At 47.3% G+C, this 24,497-nt stretch overlaps 1 protein-coding gene across 3 annotated transcripts in view; it reads right to left on the bottom strand.

Moving 5' to 3' along the window:
- LOC119402411 (mediator of RNA polymerase II transcription subunit 1.1) overlaps positions 1-24,497 on the bottom strand; it is a 107,750-nt gene continuing 83,253 nt past the window's right edge. The window contains exons 4-5 of one of the 3 annotated variants that reach the window (XM_037669552.2): positions 9,028-9,245; positions 1-1,975 (exon numbers count right to left, since the gene is read on the bottom strand). In XM_037669552.2, the coding sequence (XP_037525480.1) occupies positions 1,721-1,975; positions 9,028-9,245 (473 nt within the window). In that variant the 3' untranslated portion in view covers positions 1-1,720. The remainder of the gene's footprint in view (positions 1,976-9,027; positions 9,246-24,497) is intronic. The other 2 variants (XM_049418630.1, XM_049418631.1) reach the window with 2 other exon arrangements.

The following is a 24,497-nucleotide window of genomic DNA, read 5'->3' as shown; positions in this document are numbered from 1 at the left end:
CATGCTTTGTAGCTAGGGCACGTGGAGGGGTTTATATGACATTTTTCATGTTTACTTGTGAAGCAGCCCAACTTTTACCTTTACTGAGCTTATATGGCACTGCTCACTATTTTCACAAATGACGTGAGCACAATGTCACAAAACACAAAATGTGCTAGTTGTGGCAATGTTAAGGGCTGCTATTTTGTAGCGATGCCTCTCACTTGATTATGTGCCAGTCCTTGATATTATAGGCAGACTGCTGCACCAAGACTGATGATATGTGAGAAGACATCACTCAGAAATAGCAGGCCGTTGCTTCCATATGATTATATAAAGCAAAAGCTTTCTTGTAACGGACGGCTTTTAATTCTGTGTTTTTTCGACTGTGTAGAGAGCAGCAGTTCAGTGAAGCCAACACAGTATTCAACATTGTACTATTGTGGGTGACAACAGAGATGTTGCTGAGGCCCGGCAGAGGAACAGGCCAGAACACTTCATTCACACTGATCACCACAGTGCACCTGATCCGCATTTCTTTTTTTTTCTTCTGCAACCCTTGCGAAGAGGGCTTTGTACACATAGCATCAAACAAATGTGGTCATCGGCTCTAGTTCAACAAAATTTGTTTTTCATGTTGCTGCAAGTGATTTTTTTAACTGCCCAATTATGCAGATATCTCTTGCAATCCAGTGTAAGAAGAGAAACTGTCAGCAGTGGAACTCTTCACCAAAGCTCAAGTTCAGTAAAGCAGAGTGCCACCGACTTGAGCATACCAATGTCTCACTGTATTGGGGGGGCATAAATCGCAGTACACTTGCTTCTTAAGCAACCATACTGTATCATACACACCGACAAATGTGAATGTATTCAACACGATAATGTGAGCGTCGGTGGTCACAACGATAACGCAATGAGGAGTGCAGCAGCATGGAGCATGCACGTTTGTCCCAAACCAAGGCGTGTGCGAATATCTCAGCACTTCAAATACCTAAAACAAATGCTCCATGCCACCACTCTCTTCACCATTTGAACTGTGTTGTGCCTGAAAAACTCAACAGATCACCTCCTACCATGGGGATGCAGGATGACCAGGTGCACGAAGCTACCAGGTTTTTTGGATCGTCACAGCACTGGCTGCAAATCACGTGACCATCAACATCATGCATTACCCACACATGCGTCGTCACATCGAGGCAAGTGTGACCGACGACAATGGAACGAATGGACCTTAAAGTACCTGTACAATTACTATCAGTATAAAAAGAAATGGTCCAAACAGTTGAACCAACAAACAGGAGCTGTGCCTCAGGTCTAAAATCCAAAAAAGAAAAATTTGCCCTGAATAGGTCAGCTAATGATGAGTCTCTTTCCCCTACATCAATGTGAAGAGAGTGCTTAAAGAATACATTACCCTACTTAGTGCTGCTCGTTAACGTCCCTTTAAGCACCTGGCACAGCAGATCAACCTCTCGGTCAAACCATTTAACACACTAGTCTTAGCAAGATCAGACATGGCTTGAGAACAGGTACAGTTTGTTCTGAGAGCTTCACACATGCAGTCCATCGTACTGATGAGAATGATTAAAGTGAATCATACGAATGTCATCACCACCACTGTCACACTTGGCATATGGGGTCAGATGACAGGCACACACTGGCACTGCACAGCAGCACATCACAATGAGATGGCTGTGAGCTTGTTCATGTCACAGTGATGGTGTCATAACGTGGGCACATTTCACGTTGAGTGTTCCACTTGCAAAATCTCTGGCGTGATGGAGAGCGGTGTGGTGGCCTCTGGACAGGAAGAGTCGTCCACTACCGACGAGGAGAGGTTTGCACCACTGTTTCTGTTTGAGCGATGATTTTCGATGAGGAACAGTGCGAGCTGCGACAGCGCATGGCTCTGTTCCTCTGCGGCCTGTGCCTGTCGCTCGGCCGCCTCCGCCATCCGCTGTTGGGCACTCAGCATGTCCTGCAGCAGTGCCGTTTGCTGCAACGTGCACAAACACACTTTGATAATGCTTTTAAATTCACTGGACAAAACGTAACCCTCCCTAAAAGGAACTATGGCACTAATGCTTGCGGGAGCACGTTTGTACGTTAATGCAATCAAATGTGGCTTTAGGTCCGAAACATATTGCATTCTACATGCAAAGACAATCAGGCTGAACCGTTACTGCTTTCATAACACTGGCATCATGCTAGTGATCTCAATCGGTGAGAAAGAGGATATCGCAGGTTCATTAGGATTTACCACTGAGCTGACTCTCCAGGATCACGAAGTTGAAAAAAGCTATTGCTTACTCGCTGAAAAAAAAAAGGATAAAATCATAGCACTTTTAACATATGCTTCTAAGCAAATATAATTTTTGGGTTGAGTGAACTGCTGCAGCATGCCTAGTGTATCTGACCTACTTTCTTAGGTGCACACAGTTCCCTCCCGCACCACTGCAAACTCCACAGTAGTACTATATAGGCCTAGTGGCGCTGCTGTTTCAAATCGGACATGCAGTGCCACTGTGGCGCTGCATGTCATAATGACACAGTGGGTGCTTCCCCTACTATGGAAAATTATGATGATTTATGGTTTGGCGGGTACCTTGCAACTGTACTTGCAGCAGCCGCCCCAGGAGAGTTCACGATGGCCTCAAGAAAGGCCGCTTCTCCAGCTCTTGCTGTGACTGTGCTGCATGTTCCGCACAAGCCTGGCGATTTTTATGCACACTGATTGGCCACTGTACTGTGCCTGTTTTTGTAAGTACTTTGATACGTGCGAAAGGCATTGCTTCATGCAAGCTGTGGGCTACACGAGCATTTAGGCCTGGCCTTACGACCAGTGTATCAATGGTCATTTTGCAACGCCACTGGCATGTTCTGTTTGTTTTTGCAAGAAATAAGACAGGGTTTTGTATGTCTGGCACTACGTTTGTGCAAACACATTGTTTACTGTGCACAGTGCCCAAACCATGCAGCTGATGGTCGATGGGCGCAAGGGAGACGGGAAAATCAAAAGTGTTATCTATGTATTATCGAGAGTTCCACATCAACAGCAATGGCCTTTGAGATTAAAATAACTGGCCAATGTGACGTCAATTTTCGGTTGCGCTGATCTAGAAGCATCGTCACTTACCTACCAAGCCTCTCCTTTAACCGATTTTCCTTATGCTAACTCTATATGAATGTAAAGAAAAGTTAGGGGTTCTGCGGCACTCTGCAGAAGCTATAAGAATTCCCCAAGGCGATAAAGTTTGAGGACCTCAGTGTTGAAAGAACAACTTGACGTGGACTTTTGAAATACCATTCTAGAAACCTCGGAGTGCTCTTTCATGCCAAGGAAATGCTTAGTTTGAAAGAAAATCACGCTTTAGTTGTGCGCATACTGTTGGCGCATTTAAATCCACCTGCCTCTGAAGAAATCTTGACGTAAGCAGTCCCTAAGCCACCTTTAGCGGACACTACGCCAGCACCTTCCGTTATCTGGCAACGTTGCGACTCCACCGGAAATGCATGCAAGAATACTTCCTGTTATATTTGTTTTCATATACTTTGCTAGCCATTGCTGCCTGCATTGTAATGCGATGTTTTCCGTGGATGGAATAATTACAATGACGCGCTCAATATTTAATATTTGCTGTGTGGTGTCAGAAACCTGCGTGCGATCTGGGCGTCAGTGTGGGATTTCAGCCACCTCATGTGCGTGCGTGTATTTGTGTTAGCCCTGTTCAGTGAGCCTCCGTCTACGCCGCTGGTGCGCCGTGTCGTTGAAATGCGACACGATCAACCCACGTATACCGCGAAATCTGTGCGCGCAGTCTTTACTTGTGTGATCCATGTCGGTCCAATGTTCGTCCCCTCCGAGGGTCGTGCAGAAGGCGCCGGAAGACTCATTTGGCTTTGAGGCGCGGACAGGGATGGTTCACGAAAACAGCCACGAGAATGATATGTAGCCCTTTGTATTAATATAGTTTTACTTTTATAAAACTTTGAAACCATTTCTTTATTCTTCCATTTTACATGGGTGTGCAGCATCCTGACAAGACTGATGGAACAGCAATGCGGGGAAGCAGTACTTCAAAGGGTGGGCTACGCAACTTGCTTACGTTATGGTTGGTGTCGTAATCCTCAGCATTAAAATGCAGGGAGCACACAAGCAGGTTTTTTAGTTGTTCATTCCACTGTTGCAGAAGTGCGGCACACTTTGAGCGTAGGAGTTCCCTCCCATTGGAAAGTTGTTGTTTTTGTTGCTGCAGCTGCTCTTGGTCAAGTGGCGTACACAATTCAGACATACGAAAGTGGCATTTTCTCTAACTCGCAGTTAAAGCGAGTTTTGCGAGACAGCAAAGCCCGCACAGCAATATGCGATGATGAAGCTACCTTTGAGATGCGACTATGCAAACATAAACTACCGCTCAGATACGACCACGTGAGCAGAGCACAGCCCGTCGAAAATGGAACTTTTGGACAACCCGTGTCGTTCTCCATGGTAATGCCACGAAGTTCTTTTTTCCATGAATAGAACAGAAACGCACAAGCAACATTTTGTTACGTCATGTAATGCATGAAATGTTATTTTTTATTATAAGTAGCGAGAGTAACAGTGATTGATTGTACTCGAGACTCTTGATGTCATCAGCACCATTCCAAAATGTCCTACTGGTGGCACATATCATGTCCTACATTTATCTTATCTTAATTTCTCGCTTACTAGAGCACTGCCACTGATAATACTGACATTTTAGACGTCCTCAAACATTGACCTTTCACTCTGACATAAATTGTTATTTGCCTTAGTGTCCCTTTAAATCCATGTATAGCAGCAATAAAAATTTGAGACACCATAGTGGGTCTTGCTCAATTCTTTGAACATAATGTGTGCATGCAATTTCATAAAATTGATAACATGGTCATCATGAACGTGAGTACTGTAATTCAGGTTGTCACATTGCTTTTGTGTGATTTTAAACTGAGGCTCTACTGCTTCTATGGTGGTCATGCGGTGTGTTTTGACATTGTATGTTCGTCAGACTGAGTGGAGACCAGCGTTGTACAAGTCTGGGTGATTGCAGCGATCCTTGAGGTTTAGGTTGCGGAGAAATTTGAACATGATAATTTTACTTACACTGTGCATTGAACCTGCATGTCTTTCAGCTTTCTGCATACTGTATGACCACTGTTAGCATAATATCAAATCATAAATGGGTACAACTATAGCTCAAGCACCCACCCCCTGTTTACGGATTTTTTCATCGCACCTTCCAGCTTCCACTTCCTGCCGTTTTTTGTACAACCATAGAGTTTCATGCTATGAAAACTAGAGGGAAATGTGGTGCTAGTGTCTATGGGGCTCCTTGAGTGGCAGTTAAACCAACATGGGAATGCTGGGAAGTACAGGCTTTGAATTTACTTCAGATGGCTCTCGTTCATGAGGTTTGCAATGCTTGTTTACTGAGTTTTAAGGGCACAGGGTAAGCTAATACCTCCCATGTATTTTAAGGTGTCTCTAAGACCCATTTGCTCTGAAACTACTACTATACGTAAAGCATTGGGCTTTGTTTGATTTTATTCAGCAAAAGGGAGAGTTGGGCTAGCTGGTTTGCATTCATATTGAGACAGCAAAAGATGTAGGACACAGAAAGACTTGACAACACGAGTGCGTCCTTTTATTCTTCAGCGTCTCTTCTTGCAATGGAGCTAGAATTACAATTGTATTTGAAGTGTTGACATTTTTGCAGTTTGTTTAGCAAAGCAATTATTTTTGTCATTTTTTTAATAAAACAAAACTGCCAAAAAAATGAAAACTGTTCTGCATATGTACACCATTCTAGCTCAGTAGCATTGTATTGGTGTTGTGTTAAAAAATCATTCTATCTTGTAAGGTTGTTCTGATCATGGGGCAAATGTAACAAAAAAAAATGATTTTGAGATATTGAGAGTTAAAGAGAAAAAGCAAGTTTATTTCATTTTGGTTGAAAAAGATGTACTGAACAATTTATATAATAGCAACCAGCCATATACAGCCAAACCTCGTTAATACGTACCCGCTTTAACCGTATTAACAGTTAAAACGTAGTTGCAATGAATCCCCGACCGAGTCTCATAGGGCCTAATGCATTCGTTGACCTCTGTGGTGGTTTGTCTTATGCCTACCAGTTAGTGCATACCGAGATAACTTCTTGTGCCATCAAAGTTTACTGTGCTGCTCGACTTGCCGATGCTACAGTGTGCTACAGTAAAGGGAAGTGAGCGTGACAAGGAGGGTAAGAGAGTACAGCGTAGCACAGAAAGAATGAGAGAAGGGAAGAGAGAGAGAAATAAATAGAAATAAACAGAAAGACATAGAAAATACAGACAGAAGAGAGATGAAGAAAGGAATAGAGGAAGAAAGAATGAGAAAATTTGCAAAACTTAGCAAAACAGCAATAGCCAGGACTACATACCGTAAAAAACGGAATATAGGTCGACCCCCCTCCCCCCCACCTCCGACTTCTAGCTGCTGAAAATCGAAAGAAAAACACAAAAACAAAGGGCGTGGAATAGCCAAAGTACCAGAAGGTGCCTTTATCGTGAAACAGACACAATTTCAAGCGGTGCACAGTGAAAGTGCCATCTATTTACATCTCCATTACCATGGAGAACGACACGGGTTGTCCAAAAGTTCCATTTTCGACGGGCTGTGCTCTGCTCACGTGGTCCACATGGCAGAAAGCCTAAAGATGGACTGAAGCATTATCTTCGTAAAACGTCACAGCCGTCTTGACAGTATTAATTTGGAGGTCCCCGGTAGCAATCACGACATGAGCGCAGCTCCCAGTTAAACTGTGCAACCTTTGTCTCCAGCTCTAGATAGGCAGCGAAACAGTTTTTTTCTAATCGCTGCATGTCGTGATGTGATGCTTCAGTGTGCGCTAGTAGCAAATGCGTCTGTGGTGCACTCAATCTGCCCGCTGATAATAGCCATACGTGCTGCTGCAACCGGAGCTGCCGGCATTGCAGGAAGCCACAAAGAAAGAGTATGCGGCGAGATCGAAGCAATGAGAACACCCGTGCAAAGACGAACTTTCAGTTATTGTTTGCGACTCCTGGCTCCCACTCGTGTTCATGTGCGCTAGCATCCCGACACATCTTTCACACACTTCAGACCAGATTTCTTTGTGCCTTTGCGAACTCGATCGATGTTTTTTTTAACGCTACTGTGAACTGTCATTGGCCACTGGTTGAGAGCAAGAAAAAGCAGAGCAGCTCGGAGGCGGTAATGGCCGGTATATAAGACGAGGGTTGACTTTTTATTACTGTTTATTGAAAAAGAAATTCGAACTATATTCCGGTTTTTACAGGAGGTGCCCATCAGCTTTGCGGTCTCTTTAGCATTGCTACGCTAATCTTCTTTTTTCTTTTCATTTGCGGTGGGGTTAGGGTACAGTGAACAGTGAATTTAGGGTTATGGTCTGCGCGTCTGGATTAGATTGGATGGTGATGCGTGAACTGCAGGTGACGAATGCAATCTCCATTTCTTGATAAAAATTCCATTTCTTGTGAAAATTAGTGCAAGTGAAAAAATTTGATGCTGGTCGGGCATTTTTTCACGGATACGCGTGCTGCGCCCTTTCCGAAGATGGGCAAGGCTTCTTGTACACCCGAGGGAGTTGGCACAAGAGTGCACCGCCGTTTCGAAAGCTTTCGTTGCGTGCAACTGACTTTACTTTTTTTTTTTTACTGCCTTTATGGCCCTCTTTACCATGTGAACGTTGACTGCATGATTCACGCTGCCAAATTTGCTCCTGTGTATTACGTGTGATTCTTTCAATAATTCATCACTTGTCTGTGAGCGCTTGTCCATGTCACTTTGTCTCATTGGCTCTTTATTCGTTCTGTGACAAGTAGAGATCTCGGGGTCTATGCTCTTCCAAGCAGGAATCAAAAACATGTCATGGACGATGTCTAGAGGGTAATCTGAGAGTCAGGCCAGGCTGAGCCGCATGAAAAGTCAACATGGCTGTACTCCATGCCCAGCTCAGGGTGCCAGTCCACAACGTATCATAGGGGAATGGTCCTACACCTGCGACGTAACAGCCAGGTTCCCGATACATTGCATCCTATGTGAGCTATGCCAGGACTGACCGAAAACAAGTTAGCAGCGGGGAAAATGCCACAACATTGTGTGCTGTACCACAAATTAAAAGCGTCACTGCTAGTTCAAACTCTGGTTTATTCGAACAGACTTTCTATCCCCTCCGAGTTCGACTGTATTGTGATAAAACTGACAAGACTTCTGCTGGACTAATGCATAGTGGTGAGTGAAATTTGTGACACCATACTGGATCTTGCTCAATTCTTCAGACACAATGTGTGCACAATCTTGGAAAACAGAAAGCATGGCCACCACAAACAAAGGTGCGTAATTTTGTTTTTGTGGCATGGGTATTCACCATTTTCAGAGTTGTGCATTCGTTGTAGAACAATTGATATGGTATGGTGAACACAGCATTCTGCGTCGTATTGCTCTGGATAACACCGAAGGTTTTGATGGCAAGCCGTGGCAGTGGAAGAGGGTGCAATAGTTTTGCCAACAGCGATTACCACAACATGGAGCTGCCGCTGCATTTTTTTTCGCTTTACTCGTGCCATACGGTTCCCCCCGAAGAGGACTTTGACGGACCAGCATCAAACCGTGGTTACCGCAGTGCCCATCGGGTTCAACAAATTTGATGTTTTTATGTTATTGAAATTAGTCTGCCTTGTACTGCCCATTTATTCTAATGACAACACGTGTTTAGCGTTAATCGCATTAGGCGTTTGTGTATCGATGCAACAGATGCAGGCAAAGCAGTCAGCAATCCAGCAGAGTGAGCACGAGCAGCAACAACCACTGTCTTCTGCAGGTGGCCACACTAAGATCTTGTACGGCACTTTCCATGCAGAGTGGAATTTACTGGGAACTATACATTGTGAAAAGGGTCGAATTTCAGCATAAAGAAGTTACCCGCAATTTATACCGGCTTTTAACCTCATCTCGTGCAAAAAATCTCATGAGAGGTCACCCACCTTGATGGTCTGATGTAGCATCTCGGCGTGGAAGTGCTCCTCCGCCGTAATGGGCTCCAGCACGGGGATACTGTCGGGGTCTGGCGGGGGCTGCCCATTGGCTAGCACGTGCCGCTGCTGTAAAACGGGGGCGGGGCCCTGAGGATGGGAGGTGTCCGCCGACCCCTGTTGTTCTAAGAGCATGCCACCACTGCCGACAACAGGCTGCTGCAGTCCTCCTGCCAAAAGAAGGAAAGCATTGTAGGAAGGACACAGCGTGAGCAAGCAAGACGTAAAACAAAAAAAAGAAGTCTCGGAAGAGGACAGCTATTCGCGACAGGTCGCGAGGCACTGGAAGTAACCGGAAGAATAAGAATGGGGTGGAGTGCATTTGGCAGGCATCCTCAAATCATGAATGGTAGTTTTACCACTATCCCTCAAGAGGAAAGTATATGACATCTGCATCTTACCGGTGCTTACCTACAGAGCAGAAGCTGGGAGGCTTGCGAAAAGGGTTCAACATAAACTGAGGACGACACCGCAAGCCATGGAAAGAAAAATGATGGGTTTAACCTTGCACGAAGGCAAGATAACCGTTGGTCATTGAGAGTAACAGACTGTATTCCAAGAGAACGCAAAGGCAGACAGTTAGGTCGGCAGATGAGATTAAGAATTGTGCAAGGATAACGTGGATGCAGAAAGCACAGGACCTGGTTAATTGGTGAAACATGGGAGAGGCACTGCAGTGGGTGAAGCCAGGCTGATGACAAAAACAAAACGACAAACTTGGCACTGCATGTGTCTGGCCATCAAGAAAAATAACTGTGTAGAACAGATGCATGCATTTGATGTACGCTGAGCTTTAGTCAAGTCATTAAGGCATACATGCTAAGTTCAAGGTATCTGAATCCGGGAGATTTCCGAAATGGGGGGGAATAGGCACGACAATTCACCCCCCCGCCCCCCCCCCTCCTAAAAAACATCTCAGAAACGGCGGGGGTAGGGGTGGGGGGAGTCCCGAACAGCCCCGTAAACGTAAACATCGGCGTTGCGATCTTATAATGGCTTAGACTGGCCAAACAAGCAACACAAGCTGTGTTTCCCAACTACAGTAGAATCTCGGTGATACGATCTCAAGGGGGAGCAAAAATATTCATATTGCCCTGAAATTTCGCATCATAAAAAACTAGCCAAATTGGTTTTCAAACCATGACATAAGCACAAGACATTTATTTCCATCGAAAGACCACGCATATGACATTCTGGGACACACGAGAACGGACGGTGCAACTGCCTGCTGCAAAAGCGTGCATCAAAGATTCGCGTGAGGCAACTGAAAACTACGTGCCTAAGTCCACTCCACCATAGTCATAAGCGAAGATCGACAGGAGCGCCGAAACGCTTCGTGCCTTTTTACGACTTTATTGCCTTTAATCTACCGTAGCGTTAGCCGCGTACCTTTGGAGCTCGAATTCGCTATCGATAATCATGTCACAACGACCGTGGTTTCGTGCGCAGTGGTTGCGGCAAATGGCAGTTCCGTTTTTAATTCGCGTGTGCTGGCTGCGCACATGCCTTCAAAACTACGTTGTTTGTTGCTATGTATGATCGCATCTGCCGCAGTTTTGTCTGCAGCGTTTGCGGAGAACAGCGTCGCTTTGACTAGGGAGAGTCGGACGCGCGTGCTCTTTTTGGAGTTCCGTCAGTTTCGTCTACAGCGGTTGTAGCGAACAATAACCCAGTGATGCTACCGAAGACTTCCGATTTGGAGCACTTTGAAGCAGCAAAAATTTCTATATTGAAGCACTTTGGAGCAGGTAATTTTGCATCTGGGAGCACTCCAGAGCAGCTAATTTCACATCCTGAAGTGCACTGGAGAAGCAAGTTGCATTTACATTCAAGCACCTGAATAATTATTATGGGGCTCTTATGAAGAGCTAGAAATATTTCAATTCATTACAAATCTTATGGTGAAAATCATCTCAGGAGTACTCCTTATTTCCCTTGCCAATGCAAAAATAAGGGCGCCATGTAGTTAAGTCTTCTGGAATAACGTCTTCAGCGATTACCGTAAAATACAAAATATACGTCGAATTAAAAAAAAAGAAAAAAAAAGCCCTTAAAGTCAACCCCAGTCTCACATACCGGTCAGTGGCAGAAAAGCTTCGCAAGTCTGGCCACTATGAGCAACTGAAATCAACTGCCTCCATCGCCATCGCAACCATCGGCATCGCTTTGTTTACTAGCAGTAGAGTGTACTAGAATGGGAGAGTGGGTCCACTGGAGCGGGCGGCAAGCAGCGCGGGAAAGCAAAATGCGCTGAAAATTTGCGGTGGCACTGCAGTCGCCTTCACCTGAAGCTCCGTCTGCTCCGGAGGTTGGGCCGGTGGAGCAGCGGCCGGCAGCGCCCGTGGTGACTGCGAAAGCCCGAGCTGTCGTCTGCTCAATGTACCGCCGCTCGCGCGTTGTTTTTAGCGTTTGTTCACTAGCTTCTTTCTTTCCACCTTGTTAGCGCGAAAAAAATAAAGAATCAAACGACAAATGAAGGCAACGCTGTTGTTATTAGCTATGAGAAGGGTATTAGCGAAATAAACGTGTTGCCTTCCTTTAGTTGAATTATTCCTCAGACACGGTGCGACGCCGTGCACGGCCTTGCACGAACGGTGCAGACCAGGTTTGAGACCCGACCAACGTGACTGCCAGGCTGCCGCCGACCGCTGCGTGTGGCCGTAACCATAGTAACCTTCAGGTAAAGGTGATGGTGGTGCCGTCTGGATTTTCAAAAAAAAAAAAAAAAGAAAAGAAAAAGGAGGCCGCGTATCTGCGTGCTTCGCTGCAAATGTCGTCTAAAGACGATAGAAGAGGCACTGCGTGAGATATGGACGCCATCTGGCAATACGTCGGGGAACATGAGTGCTGTGCTGCGGGCTGGTAGTCCCGGCGCAGCAGCAGGCGATGACCGGTGGTGACCAACGCGACTGGCGGGGACGCCAGCCAGCCCGAACACGCGGTTTGGCGCGAAGTGCTGAAGCAGAAGAAACGTCCGCACTCAACGAGTACTCTCCACACACTCTTTTATGTACACATCGCCTTGGTAAAACAGGAATGCCAGAGCGGCGCCCCATGGCATTTGTACAGTGCAATACAGAACCGAAACCAAAACACAACAATGAGCTCGTGCAGAGGGCGCGGAGGATAGCAAGTTTCAGAGCAGCTTAAGAAACTAGGGTCATTAGAATTACGTATGAATGCATTTTCTATTAAAGGAACACACCACCCAATACTTAACTAGCGATGTTGCGCCTCAGATATGCGTAATATTTATTTCTGATCGACAACGTTCACAAGTATGAACAGCCGTACCAGTTCAAGCTGGGTGGGCGGTAAGCAAGTGGTTCAACTTTGGCCGGGTGGCTGAATCGAGTGACGTGCCGACAAAGAGAAAGAGAATGAGGCCATGGGCGGCCTCATTTTGCGCTTTTGTTGTTGTCTTGTGAATCTATTTGGGCTCCGAGGAGCCTTTTTTCTTGTTCTTGACTGGTAGCCGACGACAGCTCACCATAGCGCTCAAGAAAACAGCGATCAAGTTCGCGAAGGCACGAAGAAATCCGGTCTGAAGTGTGTGAAAGGTGCGTTGGGATGCCACCGCGGCTAGCACACGTGAACGCAAGCGGGAGCCGTGAGTCACAAGCAACAACTGAAAGTTTATCTTTGCACGGGTGTTCTTGCTGCTTCAATCTCGCCGGATACTTTTTCTTTGTTGCTTCTTATGATGCTGGCAGCTCTGGTTACAGAGGCACATATGGCTATTATCAGCTGGCAGATTGAGTGCACTACAGAAGTGTTCGCTACTGGCGGACGCTGAAGGATCACATCATGACATGCAGTGATCAGAAGAAAACTTGGTTTGGTGCCAGACCGCAGCATATCTAGAGCTGGAGACGAAGGTTGCACAGTTTAACCGGGAGCCGCACTCGCATCGTGATTGCTACCGGCGACCTCAAGGAGCAGGGTTGCCACTGACTTTCGAGTAAATGTCTCCAAACGAAGAGCAAAAAGTCGCCAAAAGTCGCCATTTTTTTTACAAATGTCGCCAAAGAAGTCGCCATTCTCGATATGTGCGGCATACCTAGTAATAAAAGTTTCCACTCACATATAGCCCCGTAGAATACAGTACCATCCGAGACCGTGAAATTATGTTGACGTTTCTCAATGCCAGTCATTTCGCCCGCTTCACCATGGGAGTGCATAGTGCTACTTCGCCGACTAGCCGCAAGATGTGCGTGGTGGCGCGAGGGTGGATGAATGAAACGCTCATGATATCCTTCCATCCCTGTCCGCTCGTTTCAAAGGTAAAAGTGTGGTAAACCTTGGGTGAAAACCGTGAAAGCGTTGTTTGTGGACAGCTTTACATACCCTTATATGAATTAAAAGTATTAAAAGGTTTATTGAAGGTAACACGACAGAATTCTTACAGGAACCAATCATTAGTGAGTCTTACACCTTTTCAGTGTGAACTGATATGATACCAGACGCCACTGACCCTTTCTTATAGTCACCTATATCTACACGCGGCAATCTGATGCGTTATTAATGATCAGGTAGACAGTGTAAAACGTTACATAGCAATTGTTTTCATTGCACACGCTTACCGAGAACAGTGGAAAATGCCTCAATAAATATTTTTTTACTGCATGAATAGCCGCGCATCCGCCTCTCTTCGCTATTCCAAAACAGTCTTTACGAGCTAAATTGGGGGTACTGCAACAGTGAATAAGTCACCAAGCTATTCAGCACAGTTGGAGCTTTGGCGGAAGACATGGTCGGAACAGGCTGCCAACCCGTCGTCTAGGCCCTTCAGAAGCGAAACTTTAGAGAAGCTTAAAGCACCTAAAGTTATAAACCTGTAGTCAAACACTGCCCCCTCGCGGTTTGCAAGGCAGTCTGCTGACTTACATTTTGCTAGAATGTCGCTGGGGGACTTTCAAGTACCTCCTGCATCTAGATGAATTGAGGAGACACACACGAGTTACAGGACGGACATACCGAATGACGCGTAATATGCATATACTACTTGTGGGTCTAAACCCAAGAAAAATACAGAGAATGTTGCTGCTCAATCGTTGGGAAGACACTCAGCTTAGGTTGCATAACTCAGTGGAGACATAAGCCGAAAATCGCCCAAAATTCGCCATGTCACCATTCATAATTTTAGCTCGCCATGGGCCTCTCAAATTTGCCAATTTGGCGAAAAGTAGCCACCATTGGCAACCCTGTCAAGGAGCATCCAAATTAATGCTGTCGATACGGTTGTGGCATTTTACGAAGATAATGCTTGAGCCCATCTTTTGGCTTTCTGCCATGTGGATCTTGGGTGTAAACAGATGTGTAAATAAATGGCATTTTCACTGTGCACCATTTGAAATTGCTTTTGTTTCACAGTAAAGGCGCCTTCTGATACTCTGGCCATTCCATGTACTTTTTCTCTATTTTCAGTAGTTAGAAGTGGGGGGTTCCACCTATATTCCGGTTTTTATGGTATTTTTGACACTAGCAAATAAACAGAATACTGGATCAATAAAACTGTACTTTATGAAATAACACTCTAAGTACATCTATGTGTGTCAGCAGACATAGACAAACGCTGCGACGTACAACAGTGCCTCAATGCTAAAGGGCCCCAATGTCCCTATTGCATTCCTCTAAGACGACTCCAAGCGAAAGCCAGGAACTTTTTCTTCTCGATCGATTGGATTGCTGGGCACAACATAGCTTGCCTGAAAAAGCCAACCTCCTCCAATACTCGCTTCCCTCTTTCTGAGGCCTCTTTATGCTGAAGCAAGACCATTCACACAGTGCTTCCAAACTATCATTTGTGCATGCGCCGAGTTGCCTGGAGGATGGAGATCCGCTTCAAGTCGAGCTTCCACGGAAGTATCCGAGTGCGTTCAACGGGACACTACATGATATAACAAACTTGGTTTTCCTTTTACAGCAAAGCAGTATATGACTAGAACATTCCGTTTGTACGTCGAAAACCCCCTAGTGCCTACTAGGGAGCAGTGCAAGAAAATAATGACTATTGTACGTTAACAGCCTGGCAGTCAACAATCCGACCTTACATAACAAATTGGCCTCCACCATGTCACCTCTGTGCTGCCTGCTCACAGAGCGGAATGGCTCCTCAATACAGTAGAACCCCGCTGTTACGTTCCTCACTGCTGTGTTTTCCCGGCTGTTACGTCGTTTTCCGCCGGTCCCGGCATAGCTCCCATAGGATACAATGTATTGGGAACCCCGCTGTTACGTCGTAACTGTCGGACCGTTCCCGTATGATACGTCGCGAAGTGCGCTCGGAGCCGACCGAGTGACTACCAAAGAGAGCGGCCATGGTGCATTTTCACGCAGTTTGGGCTCGTTTGACCGTAATATTAGCCGCATGAGAGGCGCAAGCAACAGAATCTTTCAATTGATGCAAACAAAAGCATGGCCTTCGAGATTCAAATTGCAAAGATGGCGTCTATGACGTAACTGCTCGCGAAAGCAAGGCCTTCGAGATTGGCATTTACTATTGACAAGAGCATAGCCTCTGGGATTTGTATTGCACAAACATGGCGTGAATGATGTAACTGCTTGCGAAAGCAAGGCCTTCGAGATTGGCATTCACTTCTGCCATCGCGTTGGCATAGACTCATCATCATCGTTATTTGTCGGAGAATGGGAGGAGTTCGAGCTGGTTGGAGCTCGCGTGGTCGTGCGTGCGGTTCGCGGTCGGACTCGCCACGCCGGTCGTGATTGCGTGTGCTTAGTTCTTTCATGCCTACAGCTGTTGGTGCTAAAAAAATCACATACGTTGATTACATTTCTGCGGATGAGGCCGTCCTAAGCTCCGCGTTTCTATCCATCGACTAGATCGCGGCTGAGCGCGCCAATTTTCGTGCTACTCGTAAGAATTGAAATAAAATTCTGTACCACTAAATATTTTGCAGTTTTTCCTGTTTTTCGGCTCTTACGTTTCCCGTCTCTTACGTTTATTTCCTACGGTCCCTTCAAAAACGTATCAGCGGGGTTCTACTGTATTCTTTTTCTTTTTATTGCGATAGCAATTATATAGACACTCTCGACAGGTTTGCGCCGTCGCCATTGCCGTCACTTTCCATATAAAGTCCAAATTGATAACATCACTCCGCGCAATGTATGTTCTACTCGCGAGTAAGAGCTTGCGAGCGCTGGCAACGAACGAGGCTGAAGCGAGGATGAAACGAGTCGGCTGTTTCCATCGTGCGGAGGGCGCATGCGTTAACATCACCCGCATGCGAGGCCTGCCGTCGATCGCTCATCAAATAGAGAGGAGGAACGACCCACCCCTTTTTAGAAAGGAGCATGAAGGGAAGCCAGGGGAGGGGACGGGGGGCGGCTGCGTTGATCAAAGGGTGCAGCCGAGGGCGCCCGCTATCTCGAGGCATCAGGAGACTGCTCGTAAACTTGCTGTGCTCTCAATGCTCACTTCATGTTTAGAGAACTGACAGCACGAAATCCCCTTCGGTCCCTGGAGTAGCCATATCCCATTAAACCAGCGTTTTGTTCAGTTACGCGAGATCGGATCCAAAAGAGTTAGCTGCTAGCCTTCCTTTGTATAACAATACAATTTGCTGATACCGCATTCACTGCTTTGCCCTTAAGTAAAACCGTTTTCTTTAACAGTCAGCTAGTGACCCTAGAACATGAGGGGCGGAGGTGTAGCACGGCATAGCCACTTCAGAGTGGGCCTTCCGACGCCAAGGCTGTCAGCGACGAGCCCGCTACTGACGGCTGCACATATTAAAACTGAATTGCGGCTGCTCCGAGCAGGATGCACGCACGCTTTTATTAATGAGGACATTTTTAAAATAGCAAACAAAACATTCAAATTGAGACACTAGCACTCACGAGCTCGAAAGGGGAGGGCCTTTAGGAGGTATTTACTGCAAGAGCGATTACAAACCAGGGTGTGCTGGTGGAAAGAATTGCGAAAAAGTGCTTCTGGATGAAGATTCATGAATAAAGTATACTTAAGAAAAAGTGTGAATGCGTTCCCACCGTTCACATGCTCTTCCATTGACACAAAGCATGGAAAGTTCTATATTGTTCCTTATATCTATTGCTAGCATTTCCAGACTTCATTCCGCGGTATCCAAAAACGGAAGTGACAGAAATTTTAGCGGGATGCATGCAGTTACTAGTGAAGATTGCTTTAATTACGTGCCGCACGACGCCGGAAACGGGCGATCAGCAGCGTTTCTGGTACAGATAACGTCAGGCATTAAATCGCTACCACACTATCTCGCTACCGAACAGCCTAGATGTCACTAGCACACGAGCCTCCGCGGAGAGCGCGTCATGCCATTGAGCCGACTTGCACAACAGAAGCTGCGCAGGCACCGTGCATGGCATCGTGACTTACTTGAGAAGCACCCGCGAGCGCTGTTTATTCAGCGGAATAATTCTTGATCCGTGGTTGTGTCTTTATCGTCCCCAAGATCAAGCTGCACATTTTCACGCGCAGGTAGTGCAACTGCCAGTGACAGACGCCCCCAAGGCAGAGATTCTGGTGCAGTTTAGCACAATTTCCGTCAATATTACCAGGATCGTGCAGTAAATCCAATTTGGTGCACTTTGGCACAGTTGCCGCAGGAGTGGAATCACTGGATAACCACAGTTCTGACAGTGTGTGTACTGGTCGCGCACGTAGTTCTGAAGCTTCCAGCACACTGCTCTCAGCAGTCGCTTGGCGGTTTCAGTACTAAAGTTCATATCACCACCTGCTACGTGGAAAAGTGTTACATCCGAATTCTGGCCCATTAGACACAGCGGAATTCGGCTCGGGAATTTCATGAATGCGTATCTGCCGGTTTTGTATCACCGAGATTCTACTGCACGTTTACATCAACGCCTATTGGTTTACATAATGCTATATGCAATGGGTTAGCAAAAAGTCTGGATCGTACTGGGTTGGATTCTTATCAATATGGCCAGACCACGCACAGAAATTTCGATTGCCGGGAGATTTTCCTGCCAACCGTACAAACGTAAGAAATGGCCGAAATCCGGGAGCCTCCTGGAAAATCTGGGACACTAAGGGGGGACACTACGCTGAGTTAATGTGTAAGTAGAACCTCGTTGATACGTTCCCGCTTAGTATGATTTCCCGGCTCCTACGCTCGCAATCGCAAAAATTAAAAATAACACAATACAGCAGTGCGTAATACATTCCGGTTAATACGTTCCCGGAAAATATGATTATTCGGCAGCAACGTTCAGCACCGCAAAAAACTGCGGTCGTATGATACGTTTTGTGGCCAGAAACTCTTATTCAGGTGTGCAAAAAGGGCCCTCTCGTGTACTTGTGAAGCGTGAAGTGGCAGACAGCTGCTGCGCGGCGACTTCTCTGCAGTGCCTTTCCCCCCTCCGTGCTTTCTCTGCTTTGCTTAATTGTCCTCTCCGCATTTTCTTCGAATTGCTCAATCGCTGCTCTCAGTCAACCACACACCGACCTGAAGGCAGGCGGCGACGCTGGCCGTCAAAATCTTCAAATGGCTTAAAAAAAAGTTTTTTTCTGTAGCACTTGGCACAATTTCACTGAGCGTTGCAAGTTCCTCATCCGCAGCACGGTACATAGATGCACACTCGTTTCACACACTTTTGTTCAGACCCCATGGCTACAACAACAGCTGGGGGAACTGATCACAATGCGGCCCCCAGAGAACTCGAGGCTGTCGCTCCTCCAGTCCACCATGATTCGGTACCAGACCTACGGAAACGCACATGCCCCCGCCGCTGCACAACACGCCGCGACACATAACAATAGCAACGCCACCATTGTGACTAGTGAATATGGCTAATTACTTCCCCCACACTTTTCTCCCGGAGCGTGTTCGTTTTCGGGTTGCTCCGCCCATCGCGCAGCGCAATTCCAGTTGGCATTCGTTTTTCTCTGGCTGGACAATTCTGCCTACTAGCGGTGGGTCGTCAGAACCTGCCAGGAAAAATTTGTTCTGGAAGATATCTGGAAGGTTTCTGGTAATCAGACGCCATAACGAGACGATGCTGCTCACCGCCATCTTTGTGAGGACTCGATGGATCGCAATGCGGGCGCTTGGGGACTTCACCTTCGGTTGCCATTACGCCGGGCGTTGTCTTTTAAAATCCGCTCTGCCATGCGAGATGGTGTGATTACGAGTGGCGGCGAACATACCGCCGCATGTCTCAGGTTAAGACAACACAAACTGATCAGCACGAGTGTGCGACGTAGTATGCCATAGCCGCAAGCAGCTGTCGCTTTCAAGGACGCTTATCGCTTTCGCAAGATTTCGCATATTGTGTTCTACCGTGATTGTTACGTGCACTACGCAGAGTTGAGCTTGTTAAGCCTTTAGCGGGGCAGCAGTTTTCTTCACGGACGGAGCAAGTAGCACGTGATCTTGCGAATGTACGTGATCGTATCACAAATGCGTATGCTCGAGAATATCAGTTTCTCTTCGGCGAACCTAGCCCCATTTTCCAAGCGGCAATGCAGAAAGAACCGACCCTCACGCGATGCAAAGTTTCGTCTGCTGACACGGCAGTAGCGTTCGATTTTGCAATATTCGGGCTGTCTTGGGATTTCAACACACGTGGCCCCAACGTTATTTCCGGAACTAGCTGGCTGACCTCTGGCTGGCAGCGAGATGCCAGGAATACGAAAATCGAGGAGTCCCTCCATGTTTTTTGAGAAATAAATGTTTTTTGCCCTTGCACTTCAATATGGGCTTGTCAGCCTCAATTTTTTACTGGATTTGGATTGTACGTGTACTTTCTACGTTTCTTTTTCGGAAACACATCAATGAGGTTCTACTGTACTTGGGTGCCGATTTCGAATATGCAATAATTTTTCCTGTGCAATTATCAAACATTTGATGTGCCTTGTTGGAGCAAGATGTTTTCCTAGACAGAAAGTTAGAAATAAAATCAGCATGTCAGAATAATGTTCTAGACCGATTTGAACAGAAGCTGTGTTATGTTGAACATTCATGAGCAAAATTGCACACAAATATGCGCAAACACTGCAAGCTTCATCAAAATCAATGAAAGATTAAAAATTTTAGGGTGTCCACTTAAAGGGACACTAAAGGCAAATAACAATTTATGTCAGAGTGAAAGCCCAATGTATGACAACTTCTAAAACGGCAATATTATCAACAGCAGTGCCCTACTTACCGAGAAATTAAGCTAAATGTATCACATGATGAGCGCCACGAGTGGGACATTTTCGAAGTGATCCCGATGACGTAGGGAAGTCGGCCTACAATAAATCACTAGTAATCAAACTAGCAGCAGTAAAAAAAGAACATTCCGAGCAACAAAAGACGTAATAAAATGCTGTTTGTTCGTTTCCGATTGATTCATGGAAAACAAAACCTCCGTGGCGTTGCCATGGGGAACGGCGCGCGTGGTTCAAAGGTTCCGTTTTCGCCGAACTGCGCCTCGCCCGTCTCAGTGTTTCGGGATCGCGTACTGCCGTGCGTGTTTTGCGCGCTTGTGAAAGTCGCTCTGACAGAAAGTTTGACAAAATGCCGCATGCGTGTGATATTGCCGGATGCCCGAATGGTGCACAACGCCGGTGCTGCAGCAAGGAAACCGGTGTGTCTTTTCACTGGGTGACGCGGAATGAACCCTTACGCTCGAAGTGGCTTAGTGTCATGCCATTGCGCCAGTGTGCTAAACAGTCAAAACCTCCGCGTGTGTGCTCGCTGCACTTTCGTACTGAGGATTACGAGACCAACCGCAACTTGGTGACGGTTTTGAATGTGCCCATCCGAGCAAGTCTTTGCCGCAGCGCCGTTGTTGCTACTGTGGGTCCCGCTACTTCCGCTCGGCTGCTACTAGTGTCGGCGGCCGCGCAGTAAAAGCGGGCAACGTTGGGCACGGCAGCAGTGACGTATGAGAGTCGTATTTTCAGGCGGGATATTTGAAGCGCGCTAACGCGATGCGGACCACTAAAAACGTGATTTTATTTCAAAATAAGCACTTCCTTGGCACAAAAGCAGCACTACGAGGTTTCTGGACCGCTATTTCAGCAATCAACGTCGACTTAATATTTGCCTTTAGTGTCCCTTTAAGTGTATCGAATGGAATTAGCCCGTAGCATTTGGTATGTGGAAGAATGCGAGGAGGGTGCAAAGGGAGCGCTGCCAGATGGAGGAGACTAGCGCGCTGCAAAGCGCATGTTCCATGCCACCCGGTACTGATATCACCACGGGTCGTGCATGCAGCAAAGCACAAATGCCGAAGGCACATGGTGCAAGCGCTGCGAAGCGAGGTGTGGGGTCTGAGATTCCATTTGCACCACAAGAGCTCAGGGTCAGATGACACAGGGCAGGGTGTCGCTGGAGCCCGTGTTGAGGAATTTTTCATCCCTTCAAGCTGCCATCTTCCCATGAACTTGTGCCTTTTATGTGAACAGCAATTAAGGGGCCCGGGCTGTCGTATGCTGTCATCGTATGCTATCATCGTCGTCTCATGTTTCTTGGCGTCGTGCAGACAAAACCATGCATAGCATAGCCATGTACAGTGGAACCTCGTTAATGCGTACCTGCCGGGAACGCCGCATAACTACGCACTAAACGGTAGTACGCATTAACCACCAAGTAAAAATTTGCATCTCCTCGCGTACGCCATCGCCGCCAGCAAAGAAATAAATACAGTGCCACAGCAAATGTTGCCTAAAGTACCCATTGCAAAGCCTTTTCTTTCTCTTTGCCAAAGTGGATAACAGATTCTGGTACTCTCGCACGACCGTCCGATAGGGCGCGGTGGCGACGCCAAGGAGCATTTCGGAACTATTACAGGGTCCGGTATACGCAGTGACCGACATAGCGACAGAACGGACAGTGTCAGCTTTCCGCGATATATGTGCGTGCGTCTGTACCGCGATCTGCTCCTAAACGAAAACTGACGCAGTTCCAGCGAAACGCGTTACGGCTGCGTGGAGCCGATCGTCTCCTGGCTAGTTGCGTGCAGCGCGTCACCTTCTCGGCTCACGCCGTCACTGCCGGGCCGCTTGCTGTACCGCACGCGCACATTTGTCGTGGGAGTGTTCTTCGTACTCACTTCGCTCCAGACCATGCACAGATGCGGCGAGTAGCTCGTTCGGTTAACGCGGCGATGACGAACTTCCTGCAAGCGATGCGCACTTCGCGACGCTCTAGCGGTGCTGGCAGTGGACTGAAGCGCGTTTGGGTGGTCGCCCAATAAAAGCGTGCAGTATGGTTACAACAGCGCTACGCTTGCTGTGCCGCACGCTTGCGTTTAGCATGATAGCGTCAATGCCAAGAGGTTTTGCGTCGCCCGCGACCAGCAACGCTCAACTCCGCAACAGCGAGCTGCTTTCGTTTTTACAAAGCGGCGCGCGCTTGAACAAGGCCCCGCACAACGACGCGGCAGGGATTGGCGGCCCAGCGCGTGCAGGTTGTCGCCTATTAAAGGCGTGCAGTAGGCTCAAAGTAGTGCTGCGACGCACGTGTGCCCGGGCAGATATCTGAAGATACCTCTTGTGATAAGGTTGCCGGCGATCATGCTGGCGCGTTCGTCAGGGCCGCCGCCTCACCTTCGTTCTTTCCCGATGCTTACCCGCAAAGGCGTCGCCGCAATCGCGCGGAAGTCGGAAGTTTTGCGCTACCTGCTCTATGATGAATTCTTACAAACTCCCCCAGATTTCTGTTCTTGTAAGCGGAATCAGTGATCGACCAATTTACGCACTTCTCGAAAAGATGGAAAACCTTTGGCGGCACGTTATGGCGTCCGGTTCAGCGGCGCAGTATAAGTTCAGCGGCGCAGCAAAATTTTATGCCACACAAAGTTATCGCGGTACGCACTAACCGGTAGGCGTAGGACGAAGCACTGCGGCTTAAGCGGTCAGCGAATGCATTAGGCTCTATGAGACTTGGTCGGCGATTCGTCGCAACTACGTTTTAACCGTTAGTACGCTTAAAGCGGTTACGTATTAACGAGGTTCGACTGTATAGCAAGGGGGCAGGAAAGGGAAGTGAGGCTGAGGAGGAGGGAAAGGAGGAAGGGAGCATGCCGTCTTCATATGTTGCCATCTTATCTCGCCGCTTAGCGTGTATCCACACGACGGACCGAATCCGTCTTTTCCGCTGCGGACGGCGCATCACGTGACCCCGCGTCACGGATTTGTGCCATCCCTGCCGCGTCCGCGGACGAAAAATGCCAAGCTCTTTTTCGCATTCGGATTCGCACGAAATAACACAACGGATTTAGCCGAGGGTGCCATTATAGGTCTGGCAACAAGCGCTGCCTTTTTTTTTTCTCCGCGCCCATAGACGAAAACATAGAGTTTCCTACAATACTTACTAGAGGGAACTCTGGCGCTACTGTCTATGGGAGCTGCAATGCATCGCGCTTCAGCCAGCATGGGAATTATGGGTAGTACACGGATTTGTCTAAACTTCGTTCTTTCGGCTCCATTTGGCTCCGCGTCGCCTGCATCTGCTTTGTCGCAAAACGAAGTTCAGCAAAAATCAGCAGTTTCACTTCACCACTTTAACTTCTTTAGGCTCACCGATTCAAATCTGGTCACGAAGTTCCCAACGATCCATTCTTTTATCCGAAAGAAAACCAAAACAAGGCAATAAACAAAGCCACAAGTGCGTTCGAAGCCCACAAGCACGAAGACTATGCAAATCCGTGTACTACCCATCATTCCCATGGTGGCTGAACGATCGCAGCGCCAGAGTTCCCTCTAGGTCATTTTAGGAAACTCTATGGACGGAAACATAAAAACCTTCAATACTTTTGCTAGCGATGAATGTGTTTTCGACTTTCAGACTGCTCGCGCCATCTAGAGAAAAAAGGAACAAGCAAGCATTTGCACATTATTATGACCTCCGAGATTTGGTAGCACTCGTGCTATCGCAGATCACCGAGCTCATGTTCTCCCGTTAAGCCTACAGCTCTCAGAAAACGAGTACGGCGCTCGGAAACAGTAGCAAATTGTCATGAATACGTTGCCGGCGAAGCTCGAGGACACAAACCTAAAGCCGACACAATCATCAGGTTGGGACTAACAGCCCACGCAATGTGGGACGAAGAGCTTAAAGATTCGAAGCGGGCAGCTCTCGCTTCAGACAGTGCACCATTTTTTTTTTCTCCGGCGCGTCCGTCTACTCGCCTCTTCCGTCGTGTGGATGTGCTTCGCAGCCAGACGAGCGGCGGAACAATCGTCCGCAGAAGAGATTTCCGCGGAGAAGTCCGTCGTGTGGATACATGCTTAGCGTCGCACAGAAAAAACCATGTATAGCATAGCCATGTATAGGAAGGGCAAAGCATATCATAGCCGTGTATAGTACAGTATAGCAAGCGGGTGGAAAAGGGCAGAGAGGGTGAGGTGCAGGGAAATGAGAAGGGGAGAGGGCGCCACTCGACTGCGCGCTCACTCCATGACGTCACAGACC

Source organism: Rhipicephalus sanguineus, chromosome 8 (assembly GCF_013339695.2).
Source record: "Rhipicephalus sanguineus isolate Rsan-2018 chromosome 8, BIME_Rsan_1.4, whole genome shotgun sequence".
Lineage (NCBI taxonomy): Eukaryota > Metazoa > Arthropoda > Arachnida > Ixodida > Ixodidae > Rhipicephalus > Rhipicephalus sanguineus.
This window is presented reverse-complemented; position numbering and strand designations above follow the sequence as displayed.